General features: G+C 58.5%; 9 protein-coding genes across 9 annotated transcripts; 4 read left to right on the forward strand and 5 right to left on the reverse strand.

The window, feature by feature from the left end:
• Positions 1-42: 42 nt before the first annotated feature.
• Positions 43-1,368, forward strand: OT_ostta13g02790 (Arf GTPase activating protein; the record flags this gene model as incomplete). Its single annotated transcript, XM_003082713.2, has 1 exon — positions 43-1,368. The coding sequence occupies one exon, from the start codon at positions 43-45 to the stop codon at positions 1,366-1,368; it is 1,326 nt and encodes a 441-aa protein (XP_003082761.2).
• Positions 1,369-1,522: 154 nt separating this feature from the next.
• OT_ostta13g02800 (ABC transporter, ABCE) lies at positions 1,523-3,355 on the forward strand (the record flags this gene model as incomplete). The annotated part of the gene is made up of 1 exon (XM_022982764.1): positions 1,523-3,355. One exon carries the CDS (start codon positions 1,523-1,525, stop codon positions 3,353-3,355), a length of 1,833 nt encoding a protein of 610 aa, XP_022840256.1.
• Positions 3,356-3,497: 142 nt separating this feature from the next.
• Positions 3,498-4,967, reverse strand: OT_ostta13g02810 (unnamed product; the record flags this gene model as incomplete). Its single annotated transcript, XM_003082714.1, has 1 exon — positions 3,498-4,967. The coding sequence occupies one exon, from the start codon at positions 4,965-4,967 to the stop codon at positions 3,498-3,500; it is 1,470 nt and encodes a 489-aa protein (XP_003082762.1).
• A 120-nt stretch (positions 4,968-5,087) lies between these two features.
• On the reverse strand, positions 5,088-6,032 carry OT_ostta13g02820 (Oxoglutarate/iron-dependent dioxygenase; the record flags this gene model as incomplete). Its single annotated transcript, XM_003082715.2, has 1 exon — positions 5,088-6,032. One exon carries the CDS (start codon positions 6,030-6,032, stop codon positions 5,088-5,090), a length of 945 nt encoding a protein of 314 aa, XP_003082763.2.
• A 95-nt stretch (positions 6,033-6,127) lies between these two features.
• On the reverse strand, positions 6,128-7,630 carry OT_ostta13g02830 (unnamed product; the record flags this gene model as incomplete). Its single annotated transcript, XM_003082716.1, has 1 exon — positions 6,128-7,630. The coding sequence occupies one exon, from the start codon at positions 7,628-7,630 to the stop codon at positions 6,128-6,130; it is 1,503 nt and encodes a 500-aa protein (XP_003082764.1).
• A 426-nt stretch (positions 7,631-8,056) lies between these two features.
• OT_ostta13g02840 (Dual specificity phosphatase, subgroup, catalytic domain) lies at positions 8,057-8,890 on the forward strand (the record flags this gene model as incomplete). Its single annotated transcript, XM_003082717.2, has 1 exon — positions 8,057-8,890. One exon carries the CDS (start codon positions 8,057-8,059, stop codon positions 8,888-8,890), a length of 834 nt encoding a protein of 277 aa, XP_003082765.2.
• A 52-nt stretch (positions 8,891-8,942) lies between these two features.
• On the reverse strand, positions 8,943-11,447 carry OT_ostta13g02850 (Protein kinase-like domain; the record flags this gene model as incomplete). Its single annotated transcript, XM_003082718.1, has 1 exon — positions 8,943-11,447. One exon carries the CDS (start codon positions 11,445-11,447, stop codon positions 8,943-8,945), a length of 2,505 nt encoding a protein of 834 aa, XP_003082766.1.
• Positions 11,448-11,609: 162 nt separating this feature from the next.
• OT_ostta13g02865 (ARID/BRIGHT DNA-binding domain) lies at positions 11,610-12,716 on the forward strand (the record flags this gene model as incomplete). Its single annotated transcript, XM_003082719.2, has 1 exon — positions 11,610-12,716. One exon carries the CDS (start codon positions 11,610-11,612, stop codon positions 12,714-12,716), a length of 1,107 nt encoding a protein of 368 aa, XP_003082767.2.
• A 22-nt stretch (positions 12,717-12,738) lies between these two features.
• On the reverse strand, positions 12,739-14,316 carry OT_ostta13g02870 (P-loop containing nucleoside triphosphate hydrolase; the record flags this gene model as incomplete). Its single annotated transcript, XM_022982766.1, has 1 exon — positions 12,739-14,316. One exon carries the CDS (start codon positions 14,314-14,316, stop codon positions 12,739-12,741), a length of 1,578 nt encoding a protein of 525 aa, XP_022840257.1.
• Positions 14,317-14,347: the final 31 nt, after the last annotated feature.

A 14,347-nucleotide genomic window follows, 5' to 3' on the forward strand; every position in this document is an offset into this window, starting at 1 on the left:
CTTTCGTTGTCGAGCGATCGATCGAGAGCGCTCTCGGCGCAGATGGCGTCCTCGGCGGCTGGTTACGGTTCATCCGATCAGGAGCCGCTCATGCAAGGCTATTTACTCAAGCGGTCGAGCGGGAAGATTCAGGATTGGAAGCGCAGGTTCTTCGTCCTGGACACGCGAGGAAATCTGACGTACGTCAAGTCGACGCCGTCACATCCAGGGCGAAAGCTCGGGGGACTAGGCACGCTGGCTCGCTCGCTCTCGCGTCGGCCGAAGGATCAAGACGCCGTGTCAGAAGGCAATGGCGTCGACGTCAAGGAGACGGTGTCCCTCCTGACGTCGACCATCAAGCCCGATCTAGGGGAAGACGCGTCGCCTCATGTTCGACACGCGTTTCGCATCGTGTCACCGGAGCGAACATTCTTTTTACGGGCCGAGAGTGCGGCTGAGCAAACGCAGTGGATTGAGGCCATTACGACTGCCATCGCGAACTTGTTAAACTCGAGCGTGAACGAACAAGTCATGGCTGATCACGAAGAGCGCACGAGAAAATACGGAAGCAAACACTCGCGATCGATATCTTCGGCATCCGGGATGTCCGCGCCGGAAGGTCCCGCACCGATCGTCGTTCTAAGCCAAATTCCCGGTAATGACAAGTGCGCGGAGTGCTCGATGCCCGAACCAGACTGGGCGTCGCTCAATCTCGGAGTCATGATGTGCCTACAATGCAGTGGTGTGCACCGTCAACTCGGGGTACAAGTGAGTAAGGTACGGAGCGCCACGTTGGACGTGCGCGCTTGGGATCGAAGTACGCTCGAGTTCTTTAAGCGTTGGGGTAACACAGAGGCAAACGCACATTGGGAAGCCGAATTGCAAGCACACGAGCGAGCGGAGAGAAAACCGAAGCCGCACTCGTCGTTGGAGATACGCAAGGCCTTCATCCTCGAGAAGTACGTCGCTCGAGTGTTCTGCAAGCGCAGCGCCCCGCCGACGGAATCGCAGCTCCTGACGGCGATCAATCACAAAAATCTTGTCGGCGTCATGGAAATTTTACTCGCGGGATGCCGCGTGAAGATGGATTACATCATGCTCACAGCCGCTTGCGACGCTGGTGATGCTGGATTTGCCATCGTAGAGGCTCTGATTCACCACGGCTTCGATCTCAACGCCGTTGAGGGTCCTTACACCGAGGACACCACCCTGCACTACGCCATGCGACACGAGAGAGCCGAATTCGCCAAGGTATTGATACGCCGCGGCGCCGATCCGCTTCGTCGAAACGGTCGCGGTAAGACCCCGTTCGACGTCGCCGTTGACGTACACGGCGCCATTCGCGACGACGAGCTCCTCGTTTTGCTCTCGTGCCCCGAAGTCGACTGATTAGACAGATTGTAACCTGTGCGTCCGTCGCGCGACGCCGACGGAGGGTTTGGAAAGGTTTGGGGTTTTCCATCATCGATCGCCCGCTCGCTCCGCACTCGCCCCCGCGCGTGGTCGACGGCGCCCCGACGCGGCGTCGCCTGAGACGCGCGCGATGGGGAAGAAGAACGAAGCCGCGGATGCGAACGACAAGCTCGACAGAATCGCCATCGTCAACGCAGAAAAATGTCGACCCAAGAAGTGTAAGCAGGAGTGCAAGCGATCGTGCCCGGTGGTGAAAGTGGGCAAGCTCTGCATCGAGGTCTCGCCGAAGGATAAGATAGCGTTCCTCTCGGAAGAACTGTGCATCGGATGCGGGATCTGCGTGAAGAAGTGCCCGTTCGAGGCGCTGACTATTATTAACCTGCCAAAGAATCTGGAGAAGGAGACGACGCATCGGTACGGGCCGAACACGTTCAAGCTGCACAGATTGCCGACGCCGCGGGCGGGGCAGGTTTTAGGTTTGGTGGGGACGAATGGGATCGGTAAGTCGACGGCGTTGAAGATTTTGGCGGGGAAGCTCAAGCCGAACCTGGGTAACTTTTCGAAACCGCCAGAGTGGACGGACATTCTCAATCACTTCCGCGGGTCAGAACTGCAGAACTATCTCACTAAGATTTTGGAGGACGACATGAAGGCGCTGATCAAGCCGCAGTACGTCGATAATATTCCGAAAGCGGTGAGAGGGGAGGTTGAGCAGTGCCTGAGCGACAGAAACGAGCTCGACAACTTGGATTTTCTCATCGAGCAGTTGGATTTGCAAAACGTCATGCAACGCCAGGTTGCGCAGTTGTCCGGTGGTGAGCTTCAGCGTTTCGCCACCGCGATCATCGCGTGCCAAAGGGCGGACATTTATATGTTCGACGAGCCGTCGTCATATTTGGACGTCAAGCAGCGCCTCAAAGCGTCTCGAGTGATTCGATCATTGCTGAAGAACGACACGTACGTCATCGTCGTCGAACACGATTTGTCTGTGCTTGATTATCTTTCCGATTTCATTTGCTGCCTGTACGGTAAGCCAGGGGCGTACGGCGTTGTCACGATGCCATTCTCTGTTCGCGAAGGCATCAACATTTTTCTCGCCGGTTTCGTGCCGACGGAAAACTTGCGCTTCCGCGACGAGGCGCTCACCTTCAAGGTTTCGGCCCAAGACGACTTGATTGGCGGCGATGACTCATACTCTCGATACGAATACCCGGCGTTGGTGAAGACTCAAGGTGATTTTAAGCTCAACGTCGAGGCAGGTGAGTTCACCGATAGCGAAATCGTCGTGTTACTTGGAGAAAACGGTACGGGCAAGACGACGTTCATTCGTCTCATCGCCGGTTTGATTCAACCGGACGACGAGGAAATTGAACTCCCAGAATTCAACGTCTCGTACAAGCCGCAGAAGATCGCGCCCAAGTTTCCGGGCACTGTGCGAGAGCTCTTGCACAAGAAGATTCGTGACGCTTACGTGCACCCGCAGTTCATTTCCGACGTCATGAAGCCGATGAACATCGATCCACTGATGGACCAAGCCGTGCAGGATCTCTCCGGTGGTGAATTGCAGCGTGTGGCGTTGGCGATGTGCATGGGAACGGCCGCGGACATTTACCTCATCGACGAACCGTCGGCTTACTTGGACGCAGAACAGCGTGTGTCTGCCTCCAAGGTGATAAAGCGTTTCATTTTGCATGCGAAGAAGGTAGCGTTCATCGTAGAGCACGATTTCATCATGGCCACCTATCTCGCAGACAAGGTTGTCGTGTATTCTGGTGTGCCCGCCGTAGAGGCTACGGCGCACGCGCCACAGTCGCTGCTCACGGGTATGAACATGTTCTTGAAGGCGCTCGAAATTACGTTCCGCCGCGATCCCACCAACTACCGCCCGCGTATCAACAAGTTCCAATCGCAGCTCGACGCCGAACAAAAGGCGGCGAACAGCTACTACTTGCTCGATGAATAAACGCGGTAGCAGCGGCGACGATTCGACCTAGGACAGACGAAACCCCATAGCAACATAGTGAAATCGATGTCATGAAGTTTTTCCAAATACGTGGCCAACTCTACCGATACCGGTACCGGTACTACCTTACTACATGTCTACTCTAAATATCCGCGCCGTCAAGATGCAGACCGTCTACGTCAAAGTCTCGCTCGTTGTTCGTGGAGCGCACGAGGTCTTCGTTGACCCATTCACGCTCTCTATCGCTCGCGTCGGGGCGCAAGGGGAAGTCCCGCAGACGAATCTTACCACCGGTTCGAAGCGTCCAGGCGCCAGCTTTGGGACTCGTTTTGAACTCTTGCCCAAAAGCTCGCATTGTGGCGCGCTGTATGAGAGTTAATGGCAATCGCTCGACCCTCTGATACCGGCGGCGCATCGTGAACGTCGATCCAGAAATTAACGCGCGTTTGGACTGAAAACTAAACATAAGCTGCACGCGCGCGCCGCGCGTGTTTCGCCCTCCCCTGTGACTTGTTCTGGAATCATACACTAACGCTGACCCCTGGCGCGTGGCCCCGACGACGCCCAAGATAAGGCGATCACTCGCCGCATCACTCCATGGCGGATAGAATGCGATCGTGTTATCTGTCTCATCGACGCGGACATGTGCGTTGAAGAAATCGAGTTCTGCTTTGGTTACGCCCTCTTCGCTCGTGATGTCAAGCATTCCAGTCGCATTTATGTACAAGTCTCCCAATCCATGTTCGCGAATCGTATCCGTATTGTTCAGTTCCTCGGCGACGCGCCTTAACATTTGTGACGCCGAGAAATAATCAAAGTCGGTAATGGGATTCGGTGAGTTGAAAAATACGTTCGTCGGTCCCAAATCGGCCGTCGTGTCCTGGAGCGAGACGAACACGCTGATGAGACGGTCGCCATTTCCAATGCTATCCGCGTCGCTGTGCACGCGCTGCTCCGGCGAACCAGCGCACGTGATGAGCGCACTCAACTCCACGAGCTCGGCATCTTCACTATCGAATATCTCCACGAGCGCCGGCTTGAGCTTGGACACGATTGAGTTCACCGCTCGCGTAACCGTCTTCGTGAGACGAAGCGACAAATCGAACCGCTCCGTGCAGTCCGCCAAATCTCCCAGACATCCTTCATCTTCCGCGTACGTCTTCGAAGATCGCAACAGATCCAATAGATGCGCTCTTGTGATGTCCGCCTCGCTCTCGCTCAGGACCGGATCCGTGACGAAGAATCCGTATTTATCCAGTCTATTCACCGCGCCTCGTCCCGCGCTTCTTCCCGCGTTGCGCAACTTGATCTCAATGCCGTCCCCTCGAAGAAGGCGCAGAGCGCCCTGTGCTCGACCCCATCCGAATAAACGTTCCCTGCGCTCGCGCTGTCTCAACCGCGTCGGCGCATGAACGTCACACGATCCAGCGTCGCGCTTCTGTGTCGATGTCGAAGATTTCGATAACGATGCGCCCGACGCCGTAATCGTCCCCGTCTCCGTCTCTGACGACGCGCGCGAGAGCCAAAAGAGAGCGAAGAAGACGCACACGGGCAATATACATCGCCCGAGCGCGCTCTTGACGGGACGCGCGCGCGGACGACGGTCGCGCATGGCTGATTGTGACGAGCGCTGGAACGCGACGCAACCACCGAGCGCGAGCGGATGTTCGATGGCGCTCGACGGCGTCGAAACGGTTTTTGAAATCGTGCGTGGGCATCTAGCACATATGTTTTACACGTCCATCGTCATGTTGGACTTGAGGCTTTCGGAGAACGTGATTGTTTTCGGGTAGTGATTGTCGCCGATGTGGTATTGCTCCAACACCAACGAGACGCGCTCTCGCTTGGATCGCGTGCGGTACGCCCTAACGCGATGAAACGCGTCGCCGCGAAACGTGGCCATGAGATTTTCCTTCGGTTCTACCGCTTCGGTCGGTTCGACGTTCTCGGGGGTCGAGCCATTTCCATACGGAAACAGTTCGAGTTGGCCACCCTCCATATCTTCAGGAACCGAGACGTAGAGCACCGAAACTTGGTGCGCGACGAATTCGTGCTTACTGAAGATGCCGACCGTATCGTCCAGATGCAATCCTACCGCCATTCCGTTTGCGTCGTACGCACTATAATCTTGCAATTCGCACAACAACACATTCATCACGAAGGCGTTCGTCAACGGTGCTCGCAAGCGATCGAACACGTCCACAAAGCACGCGTACTCCTTCTTGGACCGAAATCGCTCCACCCCATCCTCGTTAAACTTTAATACGAACCCTCGCGTCTTCCCGAACGTCTCCCCGTTGAGTTCGCCCGCCACGTGTAACTTCGGGTGCTCCAAGGCGCACTTTCGAAGGCTTTCAAACTCCTCGTCAGATAAGAAGTCGTCGCTCCGCGTCACCAACGGCTGATCGCTCGTTGTCGTCAGCCACCGTCCCGTTGCCGTCATGCGATCGTGCACGTAAGATCCCAACACGCTCGCGGCGATGACGAGCGCGAGCACGCAGAAGAGCGCGCGCGGACGAGAGTTCGACGCGTCGTTTCGTGAAAATTTCTGTTTCGATTGCGAATCATGATCTTCTTTTCTTCGCCCGGATGACGACGCTTTCTCCTCGTCTCTGGTGATCGCCGTTGCGTTGAGAGAGATTATGGCACGTCGACGGAACGACGCTTGCATGGTCATCGACGGCGTCGGTGAGTGGCGCGAAGGATTCACGAGTCACTTGTCATTTCTCTATTCGGTTACATCGTACAATCGGTATCGTCTCTAATCGGTCCTCACGGCGCAGCGTTTCTATTCGACGAGTTCAGGAGTTTCACCTGACGTGCCTTGGCCTCCATGCGCTCCTGGGCGTCTTGAAGCGCTCGGGCGAGCATCTCTCCCTCAGCCGCGGCGGAGGCACCAATCTCACGAGCGATAGCGTCATGCTCCACGCGGAGTTTGGCGAGCTCAGCCTCGAGCTCGCGGTGGATTTTTTGAATATCGTGTGCAGCGTAACGGACAGAACCAGTCGAGGACGGTCCCGTTTTGCGCGCCCGCTGTGCCGGCGGAGACGGCGTGTTCACGCTCATCTCCGAAACGGGCGAGCGCACACGAGCGCCCGAGCGATCGACGACTTCGTCGTCCAACACGAAAGGCTCACCGTCGATGATTCGGCGAGTGAGCTTGGCGTTGATCTCTCCCAATGAATGAAGACTAGCTCGAAGCTGCTCGCACTCGCGCTCGGCCTCGACGGTCGCGGCTGAGACGGATTTCAATTTGTTGAGCGCGTCGCGAGAAATCTGTTCGGCTCGCGAGACGGTGAGCTCCAATTCCTTCACTCGTTCGTTTGCAGCCGTCTCCTTCTTTCTCGCCGCCTCGATCATGACATTCGCGCGTTCTCTAACGCGAACGATTTCTTCATCGAACGCCTCCCTCAGCGCGTCGACGCGAGCACTCATACCGCGCTCTACGACGTCGTGCTGCACCGCAAGCTCTTCGTTCAGCCGTCGAACCGCGTTTGCCATCTCCGTCGAACGAGACTCCATCATTTTCCGCATCGCCGCCGATTCGTTCTCAGCCTTCGTCATACGCTCCTGCATCGCCTGTTGTGCCATTTTGTTCGAACTGTGCGCCTCGACCACTTTAATTTTCTCCGCCGCTAACATTTGTTCAAAATCTCGAAATCGTCGCCTGTCCGCCTCGAGCTCCACCCTATCCTCCTCCAATCGCGCACGTGCGACGCGCTCGCGCTCGAGCTCGTTCGCAAACTCTCTCTCCCTCGCCTCCATGTCCTCTCGCATCGCCTTCATCGCTCTCTCGCACTTATCTCGTCGTTTCTCCGCGCTCGCTCGCGCTCTTCGCTCGCCATCCAACAGCTCGAGCGTCTCCGCCCGCTCCATCTCTATCATCAAAGCCGACGCCGACGCCTCGCTCTTCGCCCGCTCCAACGCTTCTTCGACGTCTCTCTTTTCCGTCAAAACGTTATCTCGCTCGCACGTTAACGCTCTAATCTCGCCCGCGAGACGCTCGGACGCTTTTGAATTTTCCTTCGCGTCCAAACGCGCCTTTTGAATCTCACGCTCCAACGTCGCATTCTCCGCCCGCTCGCGCTCCGACGCGTCTCTGTGAACGCATAACTCACGCTTCATCTCCTCGAACGTCTCCCTCGCGCGCTCCAAGTCTCTCGTCAGCGCGTCGCATCGATTTTTCCAAATCGACGCCAACGCGCTCGCCGTGTTCACGTTTCGCGCGCGCGCGTCGTCGACGACGCGCGACGGCGGCGCGGGCGCGGGCGACATCGCGCGATCCCTCGCCCGGGAGTCCCGTCTCGCGCGCGCGCGCGTCGTCGCGTCGTCGCGCGAACGACAGCTCGAGTGGTTAGGGTTTAGGGTGACGCCCGTCGTCGATGTCGTTAACCGTCGCGACGCGTCGCGCGCGCGCGGTCACTCCATCGCCCGCAACGCGCGCGCGCGAAACGCGTGGAATATTTGTACCCGTTCGAATCACCGCGCGACGACCGCGCGCGGACGCGGACGCGAACGAGGCGACGAACGGTGCGGATTCGCGACGATTCGACGCATCGATCGATTATGATCGCGCAGAGCGCCCGGTGGAGCGCGACCGCGCGCGCGTTCGATGGACGGAGACGCGCGCGGTGGTCGAGTTCGCACGGGCGAGGGTGTGCGCGTCGATGCGGGGCGACGGCGAACGTGGACCAGGACGCGATGAAGGATGAACAGTCTGGGTACAAGAAGCGGGCGGAGGAGTCGAAAGAGGCGGGCGTGAAGGAGAAGCGGCCGCCTCGCGGTGGACAGGCCCCGGCGCCGGGTTCGTGGTCGTGGACGTTGAATTGGGATTACATCACGATTGATCCGCAGACGAACGAGCTTATCGAAGAGCCGAGCGCGAAGGATTGCGCGCGCGCGCGCATGCTCATCGGGTCGTGTCCGCGCACGGCGGAGGACGTCGATCGGTTGGTGGACGAAGCGGGCGTGGAGGCGATCGTTTGTTTACAGTGTGCGATGTGTCACTCGGCGATGGAGATCGATTGGCAAGCCGTGCGTAGGCGCGCGCTCGAGCGGGAGGTTATGATTGTACAGGTCAGCGTGCGCGATTTCGACAGGTTGGACCAAGCGAAGATGTTACCAGAGGCGGTGAGAAAGTTGGCAGCATTCCAGGCGATGGGCAAGCGTACTTACGTGCACTGCACCGCCGGTATCAATCGCGCATCGCTCACGGTTGTCGGCTATCTCACGTTCGTGAAGCAGTTCAACTTGGAAGACGCGCTCCGCGTCGTGCGCACGTGCCGACCGCAGGCGAACCCGTACGTCGTCTCCTGGCAAATCGCACGCGCGCGTTTGTTAGCGAACAGGGTCGAGGACACGTATCTATACACGCAAGTCACCGCCGGGGGTAACTCATCGAAAGAAGGGGGCGATTGGATCCAGCGAGATCTCGAGCGCGCAGAGAAGGGCGTCATTGCTGAGATTTTCAAGCGAGCCATTGACACGGACCTGTCGATGTACGGCGCGCTGCTCGATTTTCCGCGAAAAAAATAACTTCCAGAATTTTGTGTTAACTGTAGCGTTGTACAATCTGCAGCCTAGCAACCTATCCGTTTAGCATCGCTTCTAAATCTATGTCCGCCTGCGGCTTCTTGGCGCCGCCGCCGAGCTTCATCGGCGGCGGCTTCACGCCGCCCATCGGTTTCGCCAATCCGCCTAGCGACCCGCTCGAAAGTGGTCGACGCGCACCGCTTAAACCAACGTGTCCACTAGACCCCATTGTTCGCGCACCGCTTAGACCCGCACGCGGCGCCGTGGATGGAATCGAAGGCTTCGGTGCCGGCGGCGGCGCGAGTTCCTCGAACAAGTCGTCGTCGCCGTCGCCCCATCCATCGCTCGTCGATTTCTTCATGCCTCCTGAATTCGTTCTCGGCAGCTGTACTCGCGCGCTCGAGCTCGTGGTGCGAGAGTTCAACCTCTCTCGAGCCGCTTGCTCGGCCGGATCGACGATGTCCAAATCTCCCCACCCGTCGGCGTCGTCGTCCTCGTCGTTGAAGTCATCGTTCATCGACAAGGCGCTCACCTTCTGCGCCGCTGACTCGATCGTTCGGCGACTGCTATCGTACGCACTCGACATCGCCTTCGCCGGTGACGGGCCCAGGGACACCGCGGGGGTGTTTTGCGTCGAAGTGCGAGGGCTCTCGCCATAGAGCTTCGGCGGTGGCGCAGCTGAACTGAACGACTTTGCCATCAGGCGCTCGTTTGTGAGATCAACCTGAGCGCGTGCGTCCTCTTCGGGGCCGCCAATCTTACTCGCTGCCATATTCACCGCCCATGAGAGCACATTCGCCGCCTTTTTAGCCGCGTTGGCGTGTCCCTTCTTTTGCTCCCTCTCAACATGCGCCGCTGCGGCCTCTGGTCCTTGCTCGAGCGCGTCGGAGTGTCTCTTCAAACTCTCCAAGTAAATCTGCAAAACTTGGAAGGATCGCACTCGAACATCTTTCTGGACATCCGTGAGCAACGGCGCGAGAGATGGAATCAATCGTTGGCTCACCTCCGCCGGCTCGTAGTACTGCGTCGTGTGCTCTAGCGCCATCACGCCCGCCAAGCGAGCGGGCGGGAACGCGTCCTTCAGAGATCGCGTGAAGGCGTTGAGCAACACGCGCTTCGCCGTGGCTTCACTGAGGTACTGCGCGATGTTCCCAAGGCAAATCGTTGTGTTCGCCCGAATGGCGGGGTCCTCGTCTATTTGTAACTTGCTCAAATGTCTGAGTAATGAAGCGGTGATCACTCGCTCTGACAGTCTCGGCACGAGGAGTGACGCCCCCTTGAGAGTCATCTCGCGCACGTTGGAATCTGCGTGCGTGAATCCGGTGCTCAGACGCTCGTAAAGCGGATCGTCCACCATCTCATCCGGAACTCGATCGGCATATCGACTCAAATTCTCTAACAGATCTAGTCGAACCATCTTGTCGGGATTCTCGAAGAGCTTCAACACGGTAGGGATGACGATCTTTCGATAGGCCTCCAACGGGATGTCCTGGGCCGAGATGAACATTGGCAAGATGGCCTGATGCGGCGCCTGATTGAACACCAGAGCGTCGCACAACATTGGCAAAATCTTCTTCTGCACCGGCTGCAACGCGAGCTGCTCCAATACTCGAGGCAAGTGGCCGAAGAAGCGCTCCTTCTCGATGGAATCCTTGAGCGCCAAGTTGTTGATGAACGTGATGGTCTCCACGAGCTTGTTCGCGAAGAGCGACGCGTTTTCAATCAACTTCTTTGGGTTATACCTCCTCGTCGGCTGCGAACCGAGCAGGCGCTGGTAATCCTTGAGCAACGTTTGCGGTATACACGACACCTCGCGGAGCTGATCCGTCCCGCGCAAAGCGCCACCGCTGTAAACCTCTTGAATCAAGCATCCGAGTCCCCACGCGTCGATGGCCCACGGCGGCCCCTCCGGAATGCTCACCCAATCCCCTCGCCTAAACTCCTCAGGCTTGTACTGGTCGGGAACCAAGTACGCACCGTGTATCAGTTTCGCGTCGCCATTCGCCCCGTGCCCGATCGCATCCAACTCGCTGCACAGATCGAACCCCCACAGCTTCCAATCCAAGCGTTCCGTCACCACCACGGACGCCAAGCTAATCGCGCCGTGCACCAATCGACAGTCGTTATTCAAAAAAGCCACCGCCGTGGCGATCTCCCGTATCCCGAGTAATAAGTATTCCCCTCCCTGCGAATCGCTCCCACCGCGCGCGATTTCCCGCAAGTGCGTCTCCAGCGGCGTCGTCGGCTCCGTGACGACGTGCAGCGCGATCTCGCTCCCCGTTTCCACCTCCAACGTCTCCTTCACGAGCAACACATTCGGGTGTCTCATCGTCTTCAATCTTCGCACCCCGTTCCTCGCGATCTCCAGCGCTCGCGCGTCTCTCTGCGCGTCTCCTCTGAACGTGAAAACGCTCACGCGTTCACCACTCTCGCGCGATGTACCACCGGCGTGGGTCCATCGTCCGAGAGATCGCGCGTCGTGCGGCCGCTCGTCGAGGTCGTATCGCAATCGCGGACCGGTGGCGAACAAAGAGCCGATGGAGCCGAACATTCCGCTCATCGCCGCGCCCGGGCGCGCGCGGATGAGTGCGCGACGACGCGACGCCGAGCGGCGCGCGGCGAATGCGTTCGTCGGCGTCTAAACCCTATACCCTATACCCTAGTTTTCGTCCCGTTTGAAGACTCCGCGCGACGCGCGCGCGTCCACGCACGGCCGCGCGCGATGGATCGCGCGGAGGACGCGACGACGACGACGACGACGACGACGACGACGACGACGACGACGACGGATGCGTCGCACCCGATCGCGGTGACGCGAACGAACGATCAGGGCGATGCGAACGCGATGGAGGAAACGATGGCGGACGGTGCGACCGCCGTCGATGCGTCGACGGACGCCGCGGTGCGTGGTCCCGAGCGAACGCGCGACGCGCGACGATTCCCGGACATGCCGTTTTGCCCGGCGCGACCAAAGGCGAACAGAGGGACGGTTCGGGACGAGCGGTGGACGCGACCGGCGCTGAGAGAGTGCTCGCAGGAGGATTTCATGCTGGACTTTATGCGCTTTCACCACGCGCGCGGGCGGGACTGGGAGAGGTGTTGGTCGAATCTCGATCGCGCGTTGGCGCGAACGGGGGCGCCCATGGATTGCATGCACCTCTATCGCATGATTTGCGCGCTGGGGGGGTTCGTGAATCGCGAGAGTGCGAAAACGCGGCTGTCGATGACGGAGATATTCAAACTGATGTTCAATTACTACGAGAACCACACGATGACGGACGTGGGGAATCGCTTGTTGAACGCGTACGAGAATTATTTTTGGGAGTACGAGCTCGCGCACGAGGACGATGTCTCGCGGGGTACGTGTCGAAGCTGCGGCGGTGGGATTTTCCATAGCTCAGACTCTGGGTTGTTGCACGTGTGCAAAATTTGCCACGCAAATTATCATCGCGGATGTCAACCTCCGGAGAGATTTCCCGAAACCTTTGGCACCGGGAAAGACGCGGGATGCTCGATGCATTTCGTGTGCTGGGCGTGCACTAGATCAAGACCGGCGGAGGCGGGTGTGGAGAGTTTTAAAGTTCGCGACGCGCAAACAGTGGACGCGGAGGATTACTACGAGCGCCTGTACGAGTTCGTCGCCAGGCGCGGACGCAAGTATAAGGGTTCGTACGTGCTGCCGACGCGAGCTCCGGCGGATGCTCCGACGGAAGCTCCGACGGAAGCTCCGACGGAAGCTCCGACGGATGAAATCAAACAGGTGAGCGAGAATGGTGGCGAGGAAGGGGCGACGATTAAGGTTGAGGAAGCGGTAGCTATGGATATGTAAAAAACAGGAATGACGGGTACGGTTATAACACAAAGCGGCTCAAATCGTCCTTTTTGAGCATCGATCCGAGAGCTTCGTCGACGTCCTTGACGTCGATGGTGACCACAAGTTCACCCGCGCCGCCGTCGGCGATGAACTTTGTGTATTTTTCGGGTGCCGAGAACGATAACTCCTCGACGATGCGCTCGAGAACAGTGTGCAGACGTCTCGCACCGATGTTCTCCACCGTCTTGTTCACCTTGTGCGCGAGCTTGGCGATGTGCTCGATCGCTTCGTTGGTGAAAACTAAATCGATTCCCTCTGTCTTCATCAGTGCTTTTTGTTGCGCGATCATGTTCATCTCCGGTTCGGTGAGAATTCTGTACAAGTCGTGCTCAGATAAACCTTTAAGCTCGACGCGAATCGGAAGCCGGCCCTGGAGCTCGGCGAGCATGTCGCTCGGCTTGGCGCTGTGGAACGCCCCGGAGCAAACAAAGAGGATGTGGTCGGTGTTCACATTTCCGTGTTTTGTACTCACGACGGAGCCCTCGATGATGGGCAAGAGGTCGCGTTGCACCCCCTCTGAGCTCGCGTCCGCCCCGTGTCTGTAATCGCTCGAAGAAACAATCTTATCAATCTCATCTATGAACACGATGCCGTCGTTCTCAACCGACGTGATCGCCTCCTTTGCGATCGTCTCCGCGGACAACAAGTTGTCGAACTCCATCTCCTCAATGAGCGGCTTGCACTCCGCCACGGTCATCTTTCGTTTTGTCGTGCTCTTACGGTTGCCAAAGAGCTTATCCACCTTGATCACGAGCTCGTGAATCGGAATCGGCCCGCCGCTGGGATCGATCTTCATCCCTTGCCCAGCGTTATCCGGTAAATCGACCTCGATCATGCGATCGTCCAGGGTACCATCGCGATAGAGCGATCGAAACGCCTCGCGCGTCTCGTCGTTCGCCCCCTCGCCGCAGATGAAATCCAAAATTTTATTCTCAATCAACTCCTCGACGTACTTCTCAAACTTCGCTCGCATCTTCTGCTTCGTCAGCGCGATCCCGTTGTCCACCAAATCGCGAATGATTTGATCGACGTCGCGTCCGTGAAACCCCACCTCGGTAAACTTGGTCGCCTCCACCTTGACGAACGGCGAGTCCGTGATCTTGGCCAATCGTCTCGCGATCTCCGTCTTCCCGCACCCCGTCGGTCCGATCATCAATATATTCTTCGGCGCGATCTCCTCCCGCATCGGCGACTCGATTCGATGCCGTCGCCATCGATTCCGCAGCGCCACCGCGCACGCCCGCTTCGCCTCCCCTTGGCCCACAATGTGTCTATCCAGCAACGCCATCGTCGCCACCGGCGTGAGCGAGCGCTCGGCGTCCCCGCCCCCCCCCCGGGCGTCGTCCTCGATCACCGTCACCCGCACCGCGCTCGGCGTCGCGCTCTTTCTTCGTCCGATCGCGCTCGACGAGCCCCCACCCCGCGCGCGCGTCGAGCGCATCCGCATCCGCGCGGTCGCGGTGCGCACGTCGACGTCCACGCGCGCGCGGTCGACGACGCGTTCGACGCCCGCGCGCGCGCGATCGACGAGCGAAAAAATCCTTCGTCGCGACATCGACACACCGCGACCGTTCGTCGAGGCGTCG

Source organism: Ostreococcus tauri (genome assembly GCF_000214015.3).
Source record: "Ostreococcus tauri WGS project CAID00000000 data, contig chromosome 13, whole genome shotgun sequence".
In the NCBI taxonomy this organism is placed as follows: Eukaryota; Viridiplantae; Chlorophyta; class Mamiellophyceae; order Mamiellales; family Bathycoccaceae; genus Ostreococcus; species Ostreococcus tauri.